This window comes from Centropristis striata, chromosome 7 (assembly GCF_030273125.1).
Source record: "Centropristis striata isolate RG_2023a ecotype Rhode Island chromosome 7, C.striata_1.0, whole genome shotgun sequence".
Taxonomy (NCBI): domain Eukaryota; kingdom Metazoa; phylum Chordata; class Actinopteri; order Perciformes; family Serranidae; genus Centropristis; species Centropristis striata.
The window spans coordinates 32,479,996-32,504,230 of NC_081523.1; the positions used below are offsets into that span (position 1 = coordinate 32,479,996).

Below are 24,235 nucleotides of genomic sequence, written 5' to 3' on the forward strand. Positions count from 1 at the left end.
TTTTTTTTCCTCAATAAAACACATTATTGCAGCGATTTGTGACCCCTAACAAAAAAGTCTAATTCAGATGAATTGGTTGCACTTCCACCAAAGAGACATCTTCCTTCTAAACATCCTTACATGGCTAATTTATATAATTTTCAGACACCCAAAGGGGGCAAGATGATATTTTTTCACACAAAAAAAAAAAAGATTAGAGAAAAGTAAAAAAGAATAAATGACGAGAAGCGAGTGAAGGAGCGAGTTGTCTTGTCCCCTGACGCTAAAGACGAGGTTGAGATGGACATGACTGATGAATATCATATTATGATGCCTTTCAATGAATTAACATCTTGATCTGTGGTGCCAGTTAAAACTTTAGTAGGCTGTACTGCCCTACAGAGTCTAACTGCAGTAACTACATTTTTGGTTGAAATTGAGTTATAACTAAAAATGAACTCCTCGATGTCTGTTTTATCTTGTGTCGTTTTAGATTTAAATTTTGCTTTTTTTCAGAGAAATAATCATAAAAATTGCAGTTACTGCAGTTTGCTTTGACTGAGACATTGTAGTCTTTCTTCATTGTGTTGAATAGTGAAGACAATAATAATAGAAAGTTTATTTGATTGGGAAGTTACTATCTAGATAGTGATTAAGTATAAAAATTAGATGAAATTATATTAAGACTAAAATAATAACATTATTTTATAATATTGAGTCTAAAATACACAAATCTTTGAATAGAGTTGTTAAACACTTTTAAATACACTTATGACAAAACCAATTTGAAAATGTTTATTCACTGAAATTAAAATATAAAAGCTGAAAGAAGACAACAACATTATAGTTACTGTACTCTGTTTCTGTATTACTATGAGAACCTTTTACAGCAAAACTAGAGTACACTACCTACATTTTGGGGGTCAAAGGTCAAATAAATTGTCATGATTTTTGAGCATAAAAATTACATAATCAATACATGTAGAAATAAGTGTCATATCACTTACCTACCTGTAACTAATTTGGCTTGCCAGTTAAAAAACTTTAAAGCAGTTTTTTCCAGTTTTACCCTTTACAAAGTAACTGCAGTTAAGCTTTGTAGGGCAGTATACATTAAAGAGTTTTATATGTTTATATATAATAATATGTGTATATACTGTGCTTATATATGATTATATATTATATATATATATGAAAAGAAAACAGTATATTACTTGCTTGCAAAGAGTTGAACATTGAGACTTAAAACATATCCCTTTTCAGTGGTTGTACAGCTCATTTTCTAGTGATGTGTCAGTCACGAACGAGCCGCTTCAAAGAGCTGGCTCTTTTAAGTGAACGATGGGAGCCGGCTCACGTCCTTCAGTGAGCCATTCTTCTTTTTCTTTTTTTTTCAGAGAGGAAAGAGACCTGCTCCAAAAGACAGTTCAGACAGGAACAGGGACGCTGACAACGTTTTTCAATTCACTTCAGTTGGAGTGGTGCGTTTCAGCGCAGGCAGCCTGCAGGGTTGCCGCAAAAACATCGCCGGTGTCCGGCATCCCTATCCCAGTCTGAACTGTCTTTTGGAGAAGGCCATGTTGTCAAAACTCAGTCAATCAGTACGTTAACATGCACAGCTTACTCGAGCTATGCTCAAAATGTCTCGTTCCTCTCTGTCTGGTGCACTGGCCGCGCAGGGTAATTAAACGTTTAACCAAACGGGCACAGTCGCGATAGTGTTATCATTGTTTTCATTTTATTTCCACGGTATAGGTTCTAATGTAATGGGCAAGGAAAAATAGTTTTACCGCAAAATCGAAAGTTAAGTTCACCTGAAACAGAGTCCAAACAATAGCTTCATCAATGCATATAACAACACTGCCACCTACTGGTTGAGGAGGGCGGGTCATTTGTTGTTTGTGGATCTTGTCAAGAACGTCTCAAAAATGCGTCTTTGAGGAAAGAGATGCCTGTGTGTGATTGATGATTCACAAATGCAGTCACACTTCACAAACAGAATTTTCAGTTTTACAAATGTCTTTTTTGTTTTTACAAATGGAAATTTGTGTATTTACAAATACACAATATATTTACAAATACACACTTATTTGTAAAAACCAAAGTACAATTTACAAATTAGAAATTTGTATTTGTGGAGAGCAAAACACAGGTGCAAGTGAAGGACTATTTGTACATCACCCTCTGTGTGTTTACAGGTTTTAATGAGACAAATTTAAGCCAATATTTTAACACTTGTGACAACATGAAAGCACAGTATAGAATTTGTAAAGTGAAGCTCTCCTATCGAGCAGGGTCCACTAATAACTTAAACAGGCATTTGAGAACTGTACATCCAACAGTTCAGTTGGAAGAAAAAAGGCAGACTAGCATGCCTGCTTCTGCCACTACTCCACCTGTTGCTCCTGACATAAAAATGTGTGAACCAGTAACTCTGCCACTGAGACCATGTGAACCAGCGACTGCCACTGAGACCATGCGAACCGATTACTCTGTAGATGAGACCATGTGAACCAGTAACTCTGCCACTGAGACCATGTGGTCACAACATGACCAACAAGACTGGTTCACTTTTTTCGCTGAGACCATGTGAACCAGTAACTCTGTCGCTGGGACCATGTGAACCAGTAATTTTGTCGCTGAGACCATGTGAACCAGTAACTCTGTCGCTGGGACCATGTGAACCAGTAACTCTGTATCTGGGACCATGTGAACCAGTAACTCTGCCACTGAAACCATGCGAACCTGCGAGTGCCACTGACAGACTTATCTTTTCTTTTCTCTTTGTTTTTACATAATTTCATATGAAAAATACTATATAGTATCAATTACTTTAAAAAAATTTGAAAATGCACTGGATGACATTTATTGATGTATTGAGTATATTAACTGTATATTACTGTAATTATTGTGATTCTGGGGTCGTGATGATGGGGCCCTTGAATATTGTTGCCCAGGGTACAGCAAAGTGTTAATCTGGCCCTGGGTGTAAGTGGTAAAATGAAGAGCCATTAGGGAGCTGAAAGAGCCGGTTCTTCTTGGTGAGCTGAACCAAATGATCAGGATCACTAAAGAGAGCCGAAATTCCCATCACCAATGTGACGCGCTGTGTCACGTGGTTCAGCGGATGGGAGCGGAAGTGGAAACTCTTGTCTTCCTCTCTTCTCTTCCCGTCCCACCGTCCCCCGTTTGCATACATACAACCACACCGACGGACTGAAGCTGGCAGGATGAGACTCTAGCGCTTCAACTTTTTCACTACGGCGTTCTTTTAACTTTCGCCAAGGTTTGTGACCATCCGCACTCTGTTCGTCTCACATGAGTCCCTGCATAGGCTGCTGCTGCACCGGGATGAGATTTGCTTTGCCTTTCTTCCTTTTTTAAGCCTCATTTCCATGCAAAGATTTGATAACTTTCGTCGTGGTGCACCAACACTATTCATTTTCTTCTGCGTGTAGAATGTAGCAATAATATACATACTGTATGCAGTGGTGGAAGTACTCAGATCCCTTACTAAAGTAAAAGTACTAATCCCACACTGTGAAATTACTCCACTACAGTAAAAGTCCTGCATTCAAAACTTACTGAAGTAAAAGTACACAAGTATCAGCATCAAATTGTACTTAAAGTATCAAAAGTAAAAGTACTCGTTATGCAGAATGGGCCCACGTAGATTGTTAAATATATTATAAGATTATTTGTATTGATGCATTTATGTAAGAAGCATTTTAATTTTGTAAAGATTGGACTAATTATCGACTTAATATACTCTTATGAGTTTTAATTAAAAAACGTCAAATCACAAAAAAATGTATCACGTTTTTTATGAAAAATCTTGACCTGAAAAGTAACTAATGTTGTCAGCTAAATGTAGTGGAGTAAGAAGTATGAAGATGCATAAAATGGAAATACTCAAGTACCTCAAAATTGTACTTAAGAATATTACTTGAGTAAATGTACTTGGTTACATTCCACCACTGACTGTATGTCATGGATATAAAAACTAAATATTTTCTTTTTGCACTGTTTAGTAATGACAGGTTTCTTCAACAAGTTTTAATAAGTGTTTATCGTCATTTTAAACGTTTTTAAGAGGAGTAAAACTTTTTTAAACTCCTCAGGTGCTGCAGTAGGACTGTCTTCAACAACCAGCCCCTTTGCACAGCAATGGATCACAGTGGAGCTCGTGAAGAACCTGGACTAAGCAGAGGTCCCTCCTCTGGAACACCCATGGCTGCAAAGGGACAAGCAGCACAGATCGGTCAAAGACCCAAACTAAAGATAACTCCTTTCCACAGCTCACCCATAGCAAGCAGTGATGGCACTCTCCGCAGCAAACAACCAGGGGCAGCTTCTGGTAAACCGCTGGCATTTTCAGGCAGCCCTTTTCTGGACACACTTGGTAGGCTGACTGCTCCACCTGTCAGAGGGAGGCCTGCTCCTGCTGCTCCTGCTGCTCCTGCTGCTCCTGCTGCTGCTGCTGCTGCTGCTGCTGCTGGGAGCTCAGAGGGACACACTCCCAGTTTAGGCTTTGCACAAACCACAACAGGAGAAAAAGCACAGGCAAGTCGGAATCAGAAGCCTCCATTGTCATTGCACAGGGTAACAAGTACTAGTACAACAAAATTTGCCATCAACCTGTCCAAAACGTATAAAACACACAAACAATAAGACAGGTGAACAGGACAGGAACAAGTCCTCTTGTTGTCAAGCGGAACGATATAGTGATTTGCATTTGAAGGTTGTGATACAATCTAGGGCTGGGCGATATGGACAAATAGTCATATATTAATATATATTTAGGCTGAATATCGATATACGATATATATCCCAATATTTTTATCGCAAAGTAAGAGCAAATGTTCAGTTAAAGTCAAAGCCAAATATGACATGGCACAAGTAGTTTTATTGAAACTGTTTGAAGTGAACATAAATACTGAATAAAAACAGGAGTACCTTTTTAAAAAAAAACAAAAAAAAAAACAAGCTTCTTAATTAAAAGCTGCAGCTTGCCTGGAGCAAGGATTACAGTGCAAATTTGAACTATATCGATATATGCGAAAATATATTGATATATCTTTAATATCGATATATTGATATATCGCCCAGCCCCAATACAGTCTAATGTAAACTGTTTCCAAAATCAGACTATAATCATTTTCTGTGACTTCTCCCATTGACCAATAAATGTCAGTGATGGTATGAGAGAGGAAGTTTAGAGGGGGTAATAAAGTATTTGCTAATCCTTTGTGATGCATTCACTTGAAAGCTGTAGCATTTTATGGTCAAACTGATAAACCTTTGACTTTTGTAAAACATATGAATCTAAATTTGGCTGTTCACATTTTTGGAACTGGGGTTTTATAATGCAGAATTTATTTAACTTAAATACTGGGAATCTAAACCTTTAAAAATCTAAACTTGCACTCTTCATTTATTCACAGGACAATAATTAATCAAGGAGTGTCGATTGTTGTATATTAAAATGGTCATAATATTGTCAACGTTCATATTTCCATACATCTACTGTATATTATGATTTCATTGTAATGACTACGTTGGCCTTGCCTTCTCATTTCTAGTTTAATAATTAATAAAGACGTATGTTGTGCTCTTTTTGCCTCCAAAGCCTGCTGGCTGGAAGGCACCAAAGTCAGACACAGAGCTTCACACACGGAAAGGCAAAGAGCGGAGAGTTGTCTCGACTTCTATCAAACCTCAGTCCGGTAAGTTGATCCCTAATTTTGCTGACTTTATTGATTTGACGCAACTGTAACTTAAAAACCCCGGTCCTCACGTCACAAAATCTCATTCTGTGCTAAAACAATATTTTCTAAAGTTATTTTGTGCATTTTAATTGATTCATTGTTGCATATTGTATTGGTAATACAACTGTGCCTCTTACTTGTAACAATAAGAATGTATTAATTCTGTGTTTCTATTTTGCTTATTTTATTACCTTGGCCAAGGAGATTACATTTGTGGTACATTCTGTCAGCATTATTACAGGAAAACCAGCCCACACTAATGCTGCTGCATGGGTCAAGAAAGAACTCATTCAATTGTGAAAATGATCCAAATCACAGGGCGGATGCACAAATAAATTTGATTTAGGGTAAATGTGCGAAATTCACATGGTGTCGGAATAATCACAAAAGGGAATTTTGATCATAATCAGTGGCGGACTCAGACTGTTTGAAGGGCAGGGGCGAAAAAATAAAAAGGGCACATTTTGCACAACATGGGGCCCCACCAGGGCACAAAAAGCTATGATGCATCATGTATGATGAAATAGTCCTCATCCTTGATTACGATTAGCATTAAGTTAAAAGGAGATCCAGACCAAAGTAATTATTGATATGGTACTGACAATTAAAACCATCGAACCAAAGCATGAAGAGGGGTCCGGGGGTTAATTTTTTTTTTTTTTTTTGTAAAATGCATCAATCTTGTGCACTTTGAGAGCTAAATGAAAGCAAAAACCTCTCATTTTTCACAGTTCGGTGATATTGTATTATAGAATCTTTATTGATATCCTACTGTGACATTTTTGTATCACTGCAGATTATTTTCTACACTGGGATTCTTTTTCTCTCTATTCCAAGTGCACTTTATCGTGTATTCTAACTTGGCATCTAATTGCGCTTTTCTACTACGGGTACAGGCATACTATCGATCCGCTTTTTGCTTCATTATCCATTGTGGATTTTAGTACCACTCGATGTAGCTGTCCGTCATAGCGACACCACATGAAAACAACGTCTCTATCACATTCCCTGTTCGTCAGCTACCAAAGAGAGGCACCATGGCACCAGAATGGCACTAGAAGGGGACTCATTAAGGCACATTATCGAATTTTTATGCCCTAGAGGGCACATCATCATAATTTATTGTATGAAGGGGCACCCTACAGGGCACCCATTAATTTTTTGCATGTGTAAAGGGCAGCCAATAAGGCACTTTCTCTCATTTTCACCACTCTAGAGGGCACTTTAGCGCGCTTTTTCAACCATAGGCAGTTGCCCCTCCTGCCCCCCACCCCCACCATCACACCTTCCTCCCCCCACCCCCCCGAGTCCGCCACTGATCATATTTCATGGCTCACCTGATCTATTTCCTTTGCACTTTGTTTTTATGTAAATCCTGGAAACGGGAAGCAGTATGTTGTCAGTAAGTTGAATGTTTTCTCAGTTCAGGAAATGGGACCATCTGATGAGCACACAGTTGGCCTTGGCGAGGTCTCTCTGAGTGCCATTCTAGTGTTCTCAGTGTTGCTTCCTTTTCTAACTTTTTACCGTGTACTGTATGATTGTATTTGTCAGTTGGGAAATGTCCTTATTTGAAGCCGAGGTTATTTAAATTTCTTAATGTAATCAATAATTTGGATTGCCTTAATACAGGGTTAGGCAACCTGTGGCTCTGGAGCCACATTTGGCTCTTTAGGACGTCTGAAGTGGCTCCCTGCGGCTGTGACAAAAAATGATCCGAAATGAAATGTTGTTTTCTTGAAATGTTTATTTATCATTGGTGTAGACCCAAAGAAATCTGTATTCTCTTATTTGTAAAATGTGTACCTTTTTATATACGCCATTTTAAAAAAAATGTTTTACATTTTAGTCAACTGTGCATCATAGCTTATGAAAAGTCTCTGGTCAGGCTCATTAACCTCTAAATTTGGAGCTTCCCTAGCTAGGCTAGCTTTTGATTCCAAATCTCCTGAGATATTTCTTTGGTGTCCAGCCTCTCATTTGCACGTGTGTCCTTGCTGCATTCTGACAAAATCATATTAATGAATGCTCATTATGACCTATTAGTAATGTTGGTAGGCTAATTTTGACTTAGTAGGCTGTTTTATCTTTATTGTAAGGCTCAAAATAAGGTTTTTGTGGCTCCATTCCAACATTTTTTCTCGTTATTTGGCTCTGTTGTTAGTAAAGGTTGCCAACCCCTGTCTTAGTACATCAGATTATGATTAGGCATTATTTTTTGCTGATGACTTTTGTCCTCCACCTAACCACACTCCTTCCTTTTCCTAGCTGTTAAGAGGAAGAAGAGGAAGATGGGGATGTATAACCTGGTCCCCAAGAAGAAGACCAAGACCCTTAAACAGCACGAGAAGGCAGGACCATTTGTTTATTCCTTCCAATATGTCAGACCTCCTACCAGGCCATTGTCAGTAAAGAGCATGTTAAGTTTTATGCAATGCTATTTAAAAAAAAATCTTTATAGCCTGTGGAGAGTGACAGGAAACATAGGGAAGAGACTGGGGCTGGTCCTGTTAAAAATGTCTTCTGTCTGAAGTCAGAGATCAGTCACAGCATTTATCGATTATTATGAGCCACCAGCAGTTATTACTCTTTCTACCAGCTGGGTCAGTTCTAAGAAATGACAGAAAACCTCCAGTTCATATGTAGTCCTAGTTATGTCTGTATTATACTGTCACATGAATGCTTTCACTCACATTAAGTCTCATAATGCTTTGCTTTTCTTCTCTGTTGAAAACCTGCCAATCTATTTAGCCATATGCCAATTGTGATGTTTAGTTAAAATGTGTGAATTTCCTTTTTCCGTTTGTTAGTATTTTTGGCTTCAAGCTGTGAAAACTATAAATGTTGTTTATTTACAGAAACGACTCTCGACAAAACTTGAATAGTCAAGAGGCTGGCCTAAAGTGAGCGTGGGCATGGAATATTAATTCATACAAACGTCTTTCCTCTTTCTGATTTAAAAAAAAAAAAAAAAAAAAAAGGTGGCAGGTGCCAGTGTGGAGAAGAACAAAGATGCAGCCGATGAAAAACCACTGATTTCACCAGAGACTCTGAATGCTGGAGAACCAAGAGCCGTCAAGAATGAAACCTTGATGGAGGTGGAACGTGGAGAAGACTGTCGTGTTGAATACACAGAGCTGGCTTTGGATTGTCTGAATCTGAAAGCTCAGGAAGAGCTGCTCTCCCCTCCTCTGTCAGGTAACAGCAGCATCTGACTGATTTAGCTGCATAATATTGATCTAAAATCACCCAAATAAACATCAACAGAATATAGATTCTGTAGCAGCAGCAGCAGCAGCAGCAGCAGCAGCAGTAGTAGTAGTAGTCAATCCGTCAGAAATCCTCACAATCATCGAGTATTTTCTCTTCATTGTTTTAATTATTTTGTTAATAAGTGTAATCTGCGTTACACAAGAACTGAATTCTGGCTAGAAATGTGTGTAATATGGATTAATATATGAATAATTTTTGTTTTGTTTTTTATTTTTTTATGTTTTGTGTTTTCAACTGTATATTTGACACTGTTGGACCCCAGGAAGAATGGCTGTGGCTTTGCTGCAGCTAATGGGGATCTTAATAATAAACTAAACTAATAAACTAACCTTTACTGGTCACACAGGTTAATTTCACGGTGATATGTGGTGAAGTAATGGGAATGTGTGTGCAGGTCTAGCAGCGGATGCTGAGGTGACAGAAACGGACCTGGCTGAGGAATTACCTCTGTGCTGTTGCCGTATGGAGACTCCTTACAGTGGAGGCAGCCTGTCCACCATGGACCAGACCTGCATGGCCATGGAGAGCAAGGATGGAATGGTAAAGATAATATGAATGAACCCTGATGTATCTCTTGGGTAATGGCATCTTATGAGAAATTAGATATAAAAAATCCCATCCAGTTACCAGCGACCAGACCTACTTTTACCACCAATAGACCTTTTATAATAGGTGTAGAATACTTAGTGGGCTTTTTAAAAAAAAAAATTGTATTAATATTTTTAGTTTTGATTTTAAAAACAGAACAGACAATAATGCAGCTCAGGTAAGACATTGCAAGGTATGAGTCGATGTATGGAAAATAAAAATGAAAATAAAATAACAATAGAAAGTAAATAATGAGTGGCCAGTACATTAAAGCAGTCACAATACCTCAGACCCCAATAGCAGAGAGGCACCAGTAGATAAAAATGCAAAACAGGGTTATAGAGAAACCGATCTGGAAGGTAGATAGCATGTAGGTCCTTAGGGGGAACCCTCGTAGTACAGAGGATGAGAGAACAGGTCCAGTATGTTCCAGATAAGGGTCCCATACTTTAAAGAAAGCGTCCACAGAAGAGCGCAGCATACAAGAGATGTATTCACTGGGGATGCAGTTCATAACGAGATTGTGTCACGTTTTTTTGGATGGGGCAGTGTCCTTGATCCAGAAGAGCAAAATGTCTTCTTTCTAGCAGCAAAAGTCAACATATTGAACAGCCTCCTGTGTTTGACACTCTCAATATGACAGTCTGGAAGCCCAAGTATAAGACACAACGGGTTAAAATCTATCGGAACACCAAAAATAAGAGACAGCTCATCCACAACACCGGACCAATATCCCTGCAGTTTCACACAGTTCCAGAGACAGTGAACATAGTTACCGATATCACATTTACACTTCCAACAGAGCGGAGATACAGTACTAGCCATCTTGTTTTTAAGAGCAGCAGTTATGTGTGTGCAATGTAGGATCCTGTATTGGATGGACTTGGTTTGGTTACACACAGATATTCCCCTGGCATAATCCCATGTTTCCCGTACTTAGTGGGCTTTATTCCTGCAGCGGAACATGCTGTCAGTCATCAGAATTAGATGTAGCACCGACATGGCAGCAAGTATGTATTTCCTCCTGAACAGGAGAATTAAATTTCAGATTTGAAGTGACCCAGAGTGAGAGTCCCTGTTGAAACGAGTTGTGATCAGTGTACGTCTTCTGTCATCGAACCCACACTGACTTTGTCTTCTGTCACATTTAGTAAAGCTTCACAGACAACCGTTTAAATAACACACCTGTCCATCTATATTTGTATTTGAATACTATCTACATTGATTGAGTTGAGCACAAACTGAAGGACAGTAATTGGTATGAGTTTCAGAATACCAGATTTAGTGTCCCATTTAGTGTTTTTATCCTGAAATTGGAAAGCTCTGTTAGGAAAACAATGGAAACTTGTGGGAGATTATCAAATTAAACATATCAAGGCTGTTGCTGAGTATGGTTTTTATGTGTTATTATACAGTAAGAAAGTTCATTTTTGTGAATGCCCACTCATTTTTCTTTCTACAGCTGAGTCGTTGCCAGAGGCGGGTGTTGAAGCAGGAAATGATGCGACCCTCCAACACGGTTCATCTGTTGGTTCTGTGTGAAGACCACCGAGCCGGCATGGTCAAGCACCACTGCTGCCCTGGCTGTGGACTCTTCTGCAGGGCGGTGAGAGGAAACAAAGCACACTGACACTGTAAATGCATCAACACCTGGTATAAGCACTACACTGTATGTTCTTTTGATTATAAATATTATACAGTAGAATTTATCAGGATTACAATTTTCATCTATGGGGAGATATCAAGAAACTCATTTTGGTCAGATTTTACAACTTATTGTTGAATATTTTTTAGAACATCCGCTATTTCCTGTCCTCTGGTTTTTCTTCACCTTCAATGTCTCTTGTCCTGTTTCTCATTTACCTACTCTTTTTTTCTTTATATTTCCATTTGTCCATCTCACTTTCTTCTCCTATCTTCTGTCTGTTTCATGGATGCCCCAACCTAGGTTATTTGTACCTGAGGGTTAATGCTGATAATGAACCAAATTCAAATATATATTGTGATGTAATAGAAGGCAATTTTTTCAATGCAACCAGCGGTTCGGAAGCACCCCACCCCGTGGGCTGTCCGACGCTCGATGTTACACATGTTAATGAAGTTACATGAAGAAAACAATGTGTGGGGGGCGCAGTTGGTAGCGCTCTCGCCTCACAGCTAGAAGGTCCTGGGTTCGATTCCCGACAGGACGCTGTGGCCGTTGGAGGCGTGTCCCCTCCGGTGTCCGCAGAGCTGGTCGGTGTGGGCCTTTCTGTGTGGAGCTTGCAGTTTGTTTGTTTCTCCCCGTGTCCCCCGAGGATCCTCTCACAAAAACATGCATTGATCCTGGTCGCTATAGAGCCGCCTGGGGGAGAGGAACCGGTGGGAATAACGTGATCCTCCCACGTGCTACGTCCCACCGGGGAATCTCCCCCTGTCAGGTGTCAAGAAGCAGTCTGCTAATTCTGCATGTATCGGAGGAAGCATGTGGCAAGTTCAGGGCTCTCCCCAGACCGACAGGGACGAGGTAGCGCCCAGGATCATGAAATAGGACAAACTGGGTGATTAGTAAAAATGGGTTACAAAATCGTGGGATAAAAATGTATTAAAAAAAAAAAGAAAACAACGTGTCAGATGCCACCCTAGAGACACGATTTTGAAGTTGACAGAACTAGCTGGGTTTCACCATTTTGCATTCTACCCAGGTGGAGCAGTGAAGCAAACTTGAAAGGGCCTCATGCTAATGCAAGCTGCATTCTTTCAAAAGTCCAACAGGGGTCGCCAACGATGGTTACAAAAGAACTCTGGTCCTATCTATCTCTATGGACACACCTGTCCATAGTGTTGACACTTGAAACTGAGTCAAAATAGTTGATGTAATAGTCTTAAATATCAGGAGTAGCATCAATTCTAGGAAACACAGACTGCACTTCTCAACCTTAATGTAGTGTTCCTATTCTTGGTCCATCCCACAGGGCACCTTCATGGAGTGCAGGCCGTATGGCAGCATCTCCCACCGCTTTCACCGCGACTGTGCCTCCATCTTGAAGGATCTCAGGTTTTGCCCACATTGCGGAGAGGATGCCAGTGGGGCGAGGGAGGTCACTGTGTCCAAGGTTGATGGGTCTCCCTCTGTGCCCAGATCAAACCCTGGGCCATCACTTCCAACTGTGCTCACTGTGGCCACCCTTCCATCAGTACCAACCATGCCTGCTGTTCCACAGATACTTAGAGCAAAGAAGACCAGTGAACCCCAGAGGAGCAGAGAAGAAAGCCACAGCAGGTAACACAGGACTGATATTCCAAATGTTATCTCATCCTCTTTTATAGAAAACCTACAGATACCACTTCCTTCTTGAACTCACTCTGTATGTTTTACATGACACCTTAAGAAAATCTAATTATTGCCTTAATCTGACTATAACTGGACAACTGTAAACGTGTTAGTCCGACTGATGTCGGAGTTCTCCAACTCCGATTAAGACACCCATATAATGCGCTTGGTATTGGATTTTCACCGGCATGTATGACAAGACAAGGGATGTGCACATGCTCCACTCCCCGCGCTGGTCTATGACCCTGGAACAAATACATACAAGAAAGCTAGTCGCATTAGCCGGTCAGTAGCGATGTCACAAAGTGTCGAACTGAGGTCAACTAGATAGGGCACCATATTAACCCGCTGAAACAACGCATGTCGCCACCCAGTGTTGAGGAGGAGGACACGTTCCCATCAGTTATTTAATTTTTTTTCAGTTGCATGTAAACTGGGACAAGGACAGAAGTCCGATTAGACGCCAAAATCAAATTTTAACCCATAAGAACCCATGGTGACATCCGTGTAACAAACACTTTAAATGTTCTAGAATCTCCCATATTCAGCTTTATGCTTTACCTTAACTCATTAAGTCCCTCAGCAAGACTGTTTGACTGTGACAAGAAGTGACTTCTCCAAAATATGTGTGTGACTGGAAACAGAAATGTAAAAAAAAAGAGCAAATTTCAAAAAGCTTATTTTTTGTTACTAGGCTTAGTTTAAACCAATTTAACAATTCTAATTCTAATCTAAGTACATTTGACCAAATATAAACAAAAAATAATCCTATCCTGTCATTTTGATAAATGTTGTGGAGATGCAAAGAAAAAGGCAAATTTGTGTTTCTGTAAGCAGAAAAGGTGTCTAGTTTATTTATTTTAAAATAAGAAAAATAATCATAACTTCCATAAACACCCAATGTAACATATATGTCATATCACAGATCTTTGACATTTAGGGGTAGAATTTTTTTAAAAACATCATAAATGTGTTCTATGTGGTCCACTCGGTCTGTGGTATATCCCCCATAAATTTCCTTTAAGAATAAATAGGTCTGGGTTCTTATGGGTTAAGGATAGCTCGACTAAACTGTGCATGTAAACGCACACACTAACTCACCACTATTGAGGGATAGTTTAATTCATTCCAACTCGGGTCAAATAAAAAATGTTACTGCTTGCTCCGTCTCTCCAGGTTAAAGGGCGGGGCTGTGTGTATTGCAGATAGACCACCTAAAGAGTCACTGGAGAGCATCCTGATGGCACTGGATGATGAGAAGTAAAGTTAACTATTGAATATTTTGCATTGGTTTACAAACAAGTACAGTTTGGGATAAAAGTTTTTACTTTTTATTCTTTTAGCCTGAAACCAACGAAACTGAAGTACCCGACCAGACAGCTGTACATCTCTGCAAAACAAGGAGAGCTCCAGAAGGTCATTCATCTCCTAGGTAACTCAAATATGTTACTTGACATAAAGCAGCTTCCATTACAATTACTTGTATGTGTATTTTTTTTAGCAATAGCATTTGTATAATCGCGCTGATAGACCAAACTTTGTGAATTGAAGTTGATGGAAAGGACCCCAACTTTTTGATGGAGGGCCAAAACAAAGGCACCCCTCTTCATGCAGCAGCTGCTGAGGGTCACCAGGAGATCTGCCACATGCTGGTTCAGGTGAGGAGACCGCCTTCACTTTTTGGTTACACACGATTTTCTTTTCAACCAGGCTTGGACATTTTATAAGCTCTTAAATTCCTGTCCTGGCCAATATTTAGTAGAACTCCAGTGCAGTATTTGGACACGCAAAATTTAATTAATGCTTGGTAGAGAAGCCTTTATTTGCAATGCCAGCTTTAAGATGCTTCCTGTACTTTGTAGCCTTCTCTTGGTAACACAGCTGAGTTAAATTATCTGCTTGCATTTATAATTTTAGGCACACAGGTGGCTTGCCAGTGTTTACTTACAAGCTAAGTGAAATGTAATTGTAGGCAGTATTATCCTCATAAATGTTGTATTGGTACTTGTATAGCCATACTCATTTTTTCCTGGTTTTCTTTGCATATTAATGAATTATACCCATGGGTATGATTATACTTATATTTTAACTTTTCAAATACTAAAATCTTCAGCTTGATTCTCAGTACAGATGTGTCAGTGCATATGGGTTCACATGAAAGATTATACCACCCACACCGCTATAGTTAAGTGTGCATATTTAACATTATCATTTTGCCACTGACAGAAGTCCACGGGGGACTGAAACTTATGTGCACTTTTATATTTGTTTTATGTAAATATGTTTATTTCTTTCAGTTCATTGGTTAGTAAACTGTAAGTTCAGCCTTGGCTGCTTGACTTCAGACAGCTGACACTATGATTACATTATCTTCAAAGGAACATATTAACAAAATAAATCCATATAAATAATGCTATATATTTTTGAGGTGTGGATTCCTTGTTCCATTTCATCTTACAAATGCCATATAGTAGCATTATCAACATAAAATAAATGAGCCACTCTTTCACTTTCTACTGGAAGTTACGAGACCCAGCTCAATGGATCGACACCGTTCACACAAATGACTTATTTTGAATTCTAAATGGCATTTTTCCTAAAGGTGACAAGTTTTCATTTATCAAACAACACTGATGAACCCCACACAGGCAGCCATTCAATTTAAGTCAGATCTGGCATTCATAAAAAAACATCAATATTTAAGGTTATATATTTATAAATAGTTTTTTTCTGAGTCCAATTCTATCCTCTCACGTTGAGCATCCAGTGGTCAATCATGCCTGGGTCACCTTTAGAGGAAAACTTAACACGGACAAATGGATATGCATATAATATATATATGTATGGGCAAAAATCCTTCATTATAGTGTCACCTGCTGGTGGACATGTGTCATTTTTTTCTGCCTCCTGTGGGTGCAGCAGTCTGTACCAGCCCTGTCAATGCCAGTGTTATGGCGTTCACCGTTTAGGCTGCAGTATGGGATCTTTGAAAGGAATAACAACAATAAAATTAATAATAATGATGATGATGATGATTAAAAAAAAAAATTAAAATCCTTAAAATTTCAATAGGGTTCCCAGCATCGCTGCTACTCTTGCCCTCTCAGGTTTGGACCCCTAGTAAGTCTTACCTTCAGAAGAACATCTTCTTTCTTGATTTTGTTATCCAGATCCTCAAAGTTCAATCCGCTGATAAGATCAGATTCAATTGATTCAATCAGGGAGAGTGCAGATTGACGTTGTTGTGCCATAGTTGTCCTGAGTTCATTCTTCACTCTTTTAAGTTGAGAGAAAGCTGTTTCGGCCTCGTAGTTGTTTACAGGCTGCGTTGAAAACAACCTGAGTGCAATGAACACGCTTGGGAAAGTTACCGCACGAAATTTCTGAACTGAATAACTTAATTTCCTAATTTTTTTAACAAGGTCATCTGGTAATGCAGAGGGAAGCACAGCAGTGTGTTTACGCACACAATTGCTGTCATTATCAGAATCAAACAATACACCGAATTGACCAGGGGTAGGCAACCTGTGGCTCTGGAGCCACACTTGGCTCTTCAGGCTGTCCTCAGTGGCTCCCTGTGGCAAAATGAAACTGTATTTCTTTACATTTTACATTTATCATTGGTGTAGGCCCAAAGCAATTTGTATTCGTCAATTTTAAAAATGTGTTTATTATAATGGCAGTTAAAATGTTTCAAAAACATTTTAGTCCACCAATATGTGCATCATAGCTCGGGCCGGCACCCTAACCTCTAAATTTAGTCAACTTCAAGTTGAGTTTTCCTTGCTAGGCTATAGCTTTCAGTTCCAAATCTCCTGAGATATTTCTTCGGTTTCCAGCCTCTCATCTGCATTCTGAAAAAATCATATAAATAAATGCTCATTATGACCTATTATTAATGTTAATGTAGACTTAGTAGACTGTTTTATGTCCATTCTAAGGCTCAAAATAAGGTTTGTGGCTCCATTCCGACTGTTCTCCTATTTTGGCCGATAATGGCTCTTCTGTTAGTAAAGGTTGCCGACCCCTGGAATAGACCATTAAAGTCCCTGTATGCATCAATGTGTTTATCAAGACAACAACCTGTCAACGATCATATTTAAAGTGGAAACCTACAGTTTGCACTTTACATTCCCAAGGCCTCTTTTATTGCCCTGTAGTTTTCTCTCAAAGCCTTGGTGGATTTAGCTCTACTACTCCATCTTTAACAGCAGTTTCAGCATCCTACTGATGTGCACATCCTTGTTGTTGAACATCCATTTCCAACAATGAGTGCATGCAGCACAAAACGCATACAGTGACTGGGAGAAGGTCTAAGGAATTACTCACAACTTTACAGCCATTGTCGATGCTGTTTACACCACCGAGATGAAGTGGATGTCCAGCACAGGGAACGTAATGAGTCAATGGGTTCGCTTTTTTGAGATGTGCCTGAAGTCAGTTATATTTACCTGCCATGTTCCTGGCGTTATCATAACTTTGTCCCCAGCAATTTGACATGTCTAACATGTCTCAGGCTACGTTTACATGAGGACGGTCTGAACAGAAGACGCAAAAGTGGCGTCGCGTCTTCACTTTTTATTCCTCGAGCATTTTCGGGAGGAAATCTGCGTGCATACGGTGACGCAAAAGTGTGTGAAATTCGATTGTATGCAGCCAGGCGGCATCACTTAAAGCGATAAAAGCATCTTTGGGCGTGCAGAAGTTTTCACGCCACGCATTTTCATCAGCTACTCCTTCCACAAAGTTCTCCACCATCCACTAGATCTCCCAGGTCTTGTACACAGCCCTCTGGCTCGCCTCCGACAAATTGCTGCATCCAAAATGTGAGAGAGGTAATTCCAGATCCTTCTCTGTTCACTAATACTATCTGTACATATCCTGTACATTTGGTGGAAAGACTCCTGTAAGTTTATTAGAGCTGCCAGAGCAGCTTGAAGGTCCGACGCATGGAAATAATCCCACGTTTGTTCATTTTCCTGTACTGGAGCATGTATGTGACGTAAACACATACGTGACGTGAGCAGATCTCAAGTTTTGCGTCTTGTCAGTGTAGACGGACACGCTACGGCGGAGCGTATTTAACTTTTCCACTTTGGAAGGTGGTTTCAGATTTTTGCGTTTTTAAGCCCCAAAAATGCCGTCACCGTCTAAACGAAAGGCACTTCCGATAAAATATTTTGTCGTTTTTACCCGCAAGCGTCCTCGTGTAAACGGGGCCTCAGATCACAGAGCATCCTAACACATTCAGCAAGACTTGCCCCAGTGTGGCTGTGGATAGGCTCAAAAAACCAATAAACCTTCCCACCACTTTCCTTTCCTTGCTTACAAATCTAAAAATGAGTGACCACTGGTAAATGTGTGACATGTTGTCAATGTCAAATGTAAATTAGCAATGCTTGGATGCTGCATGTATGTGTTTGTGCACATAGGCTGGAGCCAACCTGGACATGTTTGATGAGGAGCAGAAAACACCGCTGATGCTGGCCTGTGAAAACAACCATCTAGACACTGTGAAGTACCTGCTGAGAGCTGGAGCAGCTGTCAGCCACAAGGTGGGTCTGCACAAACTCCGTCTGTAGGACCGTCTCAGTCAGGTTCTGCCACATCTTTTTCAAGTCAAATCCTGTGACTGCCATGCAAAGTACAACAGTTACAAAAAAGGGAAGTTGCAGAACAGTCTAGCAGTGTATCCTGCACTTAAGCCTGCAGAGAGGTTCTCTGCAAGACGAGGTTTAGAAGTTAATTTCAATCACATCAAGTCCTGGCTAGTTTTGCACAATGAAGAGATATGTTCTTGTAAGACTTATAAGAGTGATTTTTAAGTTTATTTATGTAATAAATAATAGTAAGAATAAGAATACGCCAATTTTCTTGTATTTAGGATTTTCTTCCGAGTATGAAGGAAATTTGTAAGTGGTCCAGACCTGTTGTGGTCATTAACAGACAGTCTGTTAACCCTTTATCAGGCAAAGAACTATATTTGGTAACTTCAGGTAATATTTTGAGAAAAAAGTTGCAAATTTACTAGATTAAAGTGGCAAATCTACAAGAAAAAACTTGCAGATTTAAGCAATTTAAATTGGCAAATCTGAGAAAAAAGTGGGGAAAAAAAACAACTTTTTTCTCCCAGATTCATCACTTTAAATCTCATAAATCTACGCATCTGTTATTATCTATCTTGTAGATTTGCCACTTTAATCTTGTAAACTTTTTTCTCAAAATATTATTTTCGTATGGTTTTTTTTACACATTCTGGCAGTATGTAATACCCTCCAATATTCTCTAGGGTTGAAATTTGGAATTTGCAAGTATTTCAATAAGTGCCCTATTAAGGGTTAAAGTGGTGAAAAAACTTTTTTCTCGTAAATCTGCGACTTTTTTTGCGCAGATTTGCAACTTTAAATCTCTTAAATCTGAAACTTTTTTTCTTGTAGATTTGCCACTTTAATCTAGTAAATTTGCAACTTTTTTTCTCGAAATATTACCTGAAGTTACCACATATAGTTCTTTGCCTGATAAAGGGTTAATGGCGATATTGGGACTGAAGACATTGAGCGAGGTATGCGGGTCACCAGACTGCATGCTCTCCTTCTGCGTGAATGTGTCAAACTCCACACAGAATAGCTGCAAGCTGGATTTGAACCTGAAACCCTCTTGCTATGAGGCGAGGAAAGTGCTAACCAATACACCACGGTGTAGCCTGGCTATTTCATTCTCTGTATAGTATCTATGACTTCCCTTGACTTCCTGTTGAACGCCTCACATATCAGTCATGGACCACGTTACTTTAGAAAGTTGTTTTTTGCACCTTTGCGTGTCTTTACTCTTTTTCTTCATTCAAATTGTCACAAATGGGGCTGAAGGATCGCCTTTAGTTAACTTTAAGTCTCATGAACATGCACCTCTTCGTGAATCATGTTTTTCAACAGATTTTTCCAGTAAAGAAGGCTTGGTGAATCTGACTTGGAACACTAAAACACAGAGGAACTGTAGAGTTGGGCGATAATTCTCTGTTTGTCAAGAGGATTGATACCGTTTAAAAGTTTTAAATATAACTTATTCAGCAGACTAAACTTACACTTCACTCTTCAATTATTTGATTAACTTATCCATCTTTTTGTCTAAGCTAGGCTGTAGGAGACCATTTGGTAGAGAAAATATCTGAACTGCTGTACACATATTTTTTCATCATGTTCGTTGCAATGTCCCCTTCACTCACAAGTTTTAACTCCTAGAACCCAGGAGCCAGTGAAATGCCCTTTCTTTTGGACTAACCAGTAGTGACAGTAGCACAGTGTTTCTCAATGTTTTTCATGTTGTCATCCAAGGATGTCATGGGTTTCACCTGTCTGCATCTGGCAGCTAAACTGGGACATTACGATGTAGTCCAGCACCTGCTCTCCAAGGCATCCAAACACATCAACTGTCAGGTAAGAACACACACCTCCTCGTTTACTAATTGCTGCTTACAGCTAATGTGGTAATGTGTTAATAAAGTAATTTGATAGCACACATTTCTGTGTGTTTGCAGGATGATGGTGGATGGACTCCAATCACCTGGGCCATTGAGTTCAAGCACAAGGAGCTGGTCGACCTGCTGCTGGCCAGAGGGGCTGATGCTAACATCAGAGATAAGGTCAGTGCTCACAGTACACGGTTCACTTCTATAACTTTGCTACACACACACACACACACACACACACACACACACACACATTCTTGTACTTCTATCTTTGTGAGGGCCCTCATTGTAATAGTGAATTCCCTATCAATGTTATAATAGTTTTGGATTTTTCATTAGTTTTAGTTTTAATTTCGTTTTGAATTTAAATTCGTTTTTAGAGTGAGTTTGCTAGTTTTAGTTTAGTATTTATTTTTTTGAAATGCCTTAGTTTTAGTTCAGTTTTTTATTACTTTTAGTGTTGGTTTTAGTTTTTTGTAATGGGGTAGGTATTTGTTGAGTGGGAGATTAAGAGAGGTCACATTCAATTTTGCCTTTATTTCCTTTGTCTTATCCATCTTCATTAAGTATGAAAAAAGTTGAGAAAGACAAAAACGAAGGACATTTTCACTATAATTTGAGTTAGTTTTGTAACCACACAATACAGTTTCAGTTAATTATCATTATCATGTAACCTTTAACCCTTGACACAAAGTCTGAAATCTCAAAAAAGCCTTTAAAGAAGTGAGGACGGGCCGAAATCGATACTTTTGAAAATGAGTATTGTATCCGGATACAATGTTTTAGTATCGATACTTTTTTGAGTATTGATACTTTTGACAACCCTAACCAGAAGTGGGATGCTGTGTAACGCCTTCAGAGGAAGTCAAAGAGGCGGAAAATTTGTGGGACTGTTGGAAGCGGGACAACTATGAAACGGCCATCCCGGCAAGGCCCAATGTTTGATGTCGTGCGTGACGTCTAACACACACCTCCTACTTGGTCCGACAGTCATCGAAACACTGTTCAGCAGCACAACAACTGCAGCTGCCGTCGCTAACTGTGCACAGAGTGTCCGGTGCTTGTTGTAAACAAACGCAGGTCGCTAAATGAACACATACTGCTGCAGCACATACACACTGTACTGCTACAGAGCTAACTGTTAAGCTTATTAGCACTGTGCTACTGTGCAGCACTGCTGCTGCTCTGTCTTATGTCAAAATCGTCTCCTTTACCTCGTTCTGTGATGCCAGACTGCACTATGAATGGGCACCAATATCACACCTTCGTTGGATCACTATGAACGCCCTAAGCCGGCACAGATCTTTCCGGCAATATAGTGGGACATTTGTGGGACCGCACGATGAAAGGGCCTTTTGATTTGTGTCAATTATTTTTTCAGTCTTTCGTTGCCCATGTCCCAACTTTTTGAGATGTGTTGCTGCGATCACATTCAAAATGAGTTAATATTTTCCATGAAATGGTAAACAACTGATTATGACATCAGATGTTGAAACTGAGACGTTTTATGTTCTATTGGGAATAGAAAATATGGGTTTATTAGACTTATCACCATCAATGATCTAGAAATAAGCATGTTGTACGCTTCAAATAAGAAATTAACTCTTAAAACAAGATCAATTAAAGCTGCAAGCAGCGATGAACTGGCCTGAGCAGAGAGCACTGCAAATTATTTGGTTCTTACCACGATAAAAAAAAATTTAGATTTGTGTTGGATAATTTATCTTGTTTTAAGAGTAAATTTCTTATTTTAAACGTTCAACATGCTTATTTCTAGATTTAACAATCTTAATTCAAGAAATCTTTCTAAGTAAAATTATCTGTCCATGCAGCAAGATAATTTCCCTCAGATTTAGTGTTTTTATCTCGTTTTTAGACACCCTTTTTTGCAGTGCAGTTTTAGAGGTTTGATCAATTACAGTTTTATTGCATTCATTTTGGCCTGACTTCTGCTGTTCAGTACCTGATTTCTGTCACATCAACAGCTGCCAATATGACTTCATGCTAATTGCAATCCAGTATCACCCTTTGTTTGACCCAGTGTAACATACTACCTAATATTATCCCAGCCTCCGTGACTATCTCATCCCCTTGACTGTCTACCATCTAAGACATGGATGGCTTTGCTTTTGGGAGAATTACAATGTTAACCATATTAGTTGTTGAGGCTAATAGGAATGTAAGTGTTTGGTCATAAACCACAGTATCGGGAGTCCTGCTGCTAGCATAGGCTATTAAATATTCAATCACTAAAGCTTGTCCCGATGAAATCCCTGCCTCTATCACTCCCATGTCAGTGCTTTCATCGCTTTTTTGCTTCTTGTCCAGGAAGAGAACGTCTGCCTTCACTGGGCGGCTCTTTCAGGATGTGACGACATCACCCAGGCTCTGCTGGAGGCTCGGTGTGACCTCAACGCTGTCAATGTTCATGGTGACTCAGTGCTTCATGTTGCTGCAAGAGAGAACCACCTGGAGTGTGTGATGTGAGTGTGTGTGGTCTTAGATCAAAGTTCACTTGTGTTTCAGAGTTGAATATGATGCAATTGGGGCGTGTAAAAGGTTTTCTGAAACGCATCCCTTTGTCTGTAAGCAGGACGCAGCAAATTTACTACTTTACCTCATTCTTCATATTCGTCATATGAATATACTTCTAGTCAAATTAACACGTTTTCATGTTCAGTTACCCTCCTGTATTCCTCATTAACTAATACTAACAAGCCCAACACCACAGGCCCCACCATTGGACGCAGCTTAATTTGATTTTAATATCGGATGACTATGTAGTATTTTCCTTGTCCCTTGCCTCTGTTTTTCTACTCCGTCCTTGTTTTACGGTCAGATGTCTCAATGTGAGACACTGAATATTTGAAATGTAGAGATAAGATTTACATTTGATCTCTTCAACTGTAGTTGTGAGGGAGTTCTTTCTTATCAGAAGTCATGGTCAAAGGACAGAGGTTGTTGTATGCTGTATAGACTGTAAAATTTTGTGAGGCAAATGTGTTATGTGTGATGTTGTTATGTGATAATTGAACTCAATTGAACATTGAAGTAATTTTTAATGACACATTCAACAATCACATAATCGCATGTGCCTGGAATGTTTGAGTGTCAACAAACTTTTCAGGTGTCCGCATGCTTTTTTAGCGATAGATAGATAGATAGATAGATAGATAGATAGATAGATAGATAGATAGATAGATAGATAGATAGATAGATAGATAGATAGATAGATAGATAGATAGATAGATAGATAGATTGATTTAAGTACAACAATATACTAATATAATAATAATATAATAAAATACTGAGGTAGAATAAATGAAGACAACAATAGAAGAAAACACAGAATAGTTGGTAGGTAATGTACAGTGGCAAGATGATGGTAGTTGTGCTGATGATATGATGGTAATAATGTTGTTGTGACTAGACGGTATACAACAATAATAATAATAGTACAGTATATAATACTAATATGGCAAAGTAAATCCATGAATATTTGCAGTATATTGTTTTTAGCTTTAAAGCTCATATATTGGTTGAGCCATTAATACACTAGTTAGTGTTTTTTAAGCTTCCTGTGTTGTCTTTGTAATATTGCAGAAAACACTTTTTGACCTAGTCACTGGACTTTTAACTAAAACATTCTAAATCTGCAGGTTGTTTCTGTCTCGTGGAGCTGACGTGAATCAGAAGAACAAGGAGGGAGAGACAGCTCTGGACTGCTGCACGCATGGCTCTAAAGTGTGGACGGCCCTCAACACCAACAAGAAGCTGACTGATGCCAGGAGAGGCAGGGACTGTCATGGGGAGAGAGTGCTCAGCAGGTAGACGGCAACACTGCTGTCT

The 24,235-nt window shown here is 39.3% G+C and overlaps 1 protein-coding gene across 2 annotated transcripts in view; it reads left to right on the forward strand.

Annotated features, from left to right (window-relative positions):
- The first annotated feature begins 3,096 nt into the window (after nt 1-3,096).
- ehmt1a (euchromatic histone-lysine N-methyltransferase 1a) overlaps nt 3,097-24,235 on the forward strand; it is a 31,868-nt gene continuing 10,729 nt past the window's right edge. Inside the window, exons 1-16 of one of the 2 annotated variants that reach the window (XM_059337239.1) lie at nt 3,097-3,265; nt 4,101-4,542; nt 5,609-5,705; nt 8,016-8,098; nt 8,729-8,945; nt 9,415-9,560; nt 11,071-11,214; nt 12,563-12,870; nt 14,098-14,181; nt 14,265-14,353; nt 14,473-14,579; nt 18,354-18,476; nt 20,253-20,354; nt 20,456-20,560; nt 22,715-22,869; nt 24,046-24,213. In XM_059337239.1, coding sequence (XP_059193222.1) covers nt 4,147-4,542; nt 5,609-5,705; nt 8,016-8,098; nt 8,729-8,945; nt 9,415-9,560; nt 11,071-11,214; nt 12,563-12,870; nt 14,098-14,181; nt 14,265-14,353; nt 14,473-14,579; nt 18,354-18,476; nt 20,253-20,354; nt 20,456-20,560; nt 22,715-22,869; nt 24,046-24,213 — 2,324 coding nt within the window. In that variant the 5' untranslated portion in view covers nt 3,097-3,265; nt 4,101-4,146. The remainder of the gene's footprint in view (nt 3,266-4,100; nt 4,543-5,608; nt 5,706-8,015; nt 8,099-8,728; nt 8,946-9,414; nt 9,561-11,070; nt 11,215-12,562; nt 12,871-14,097; nt 14,182-14,264; nt 14,354-14,472; nt 14,580-18,353; nt 18,477-20,252; nt 20,355-20,455; nt 20,561-22,714; nt 22,870-24,045; nt 24,214-24,235) is intronic. The other variant, XM_059337238.1, reaches the window with a different exon arrangement.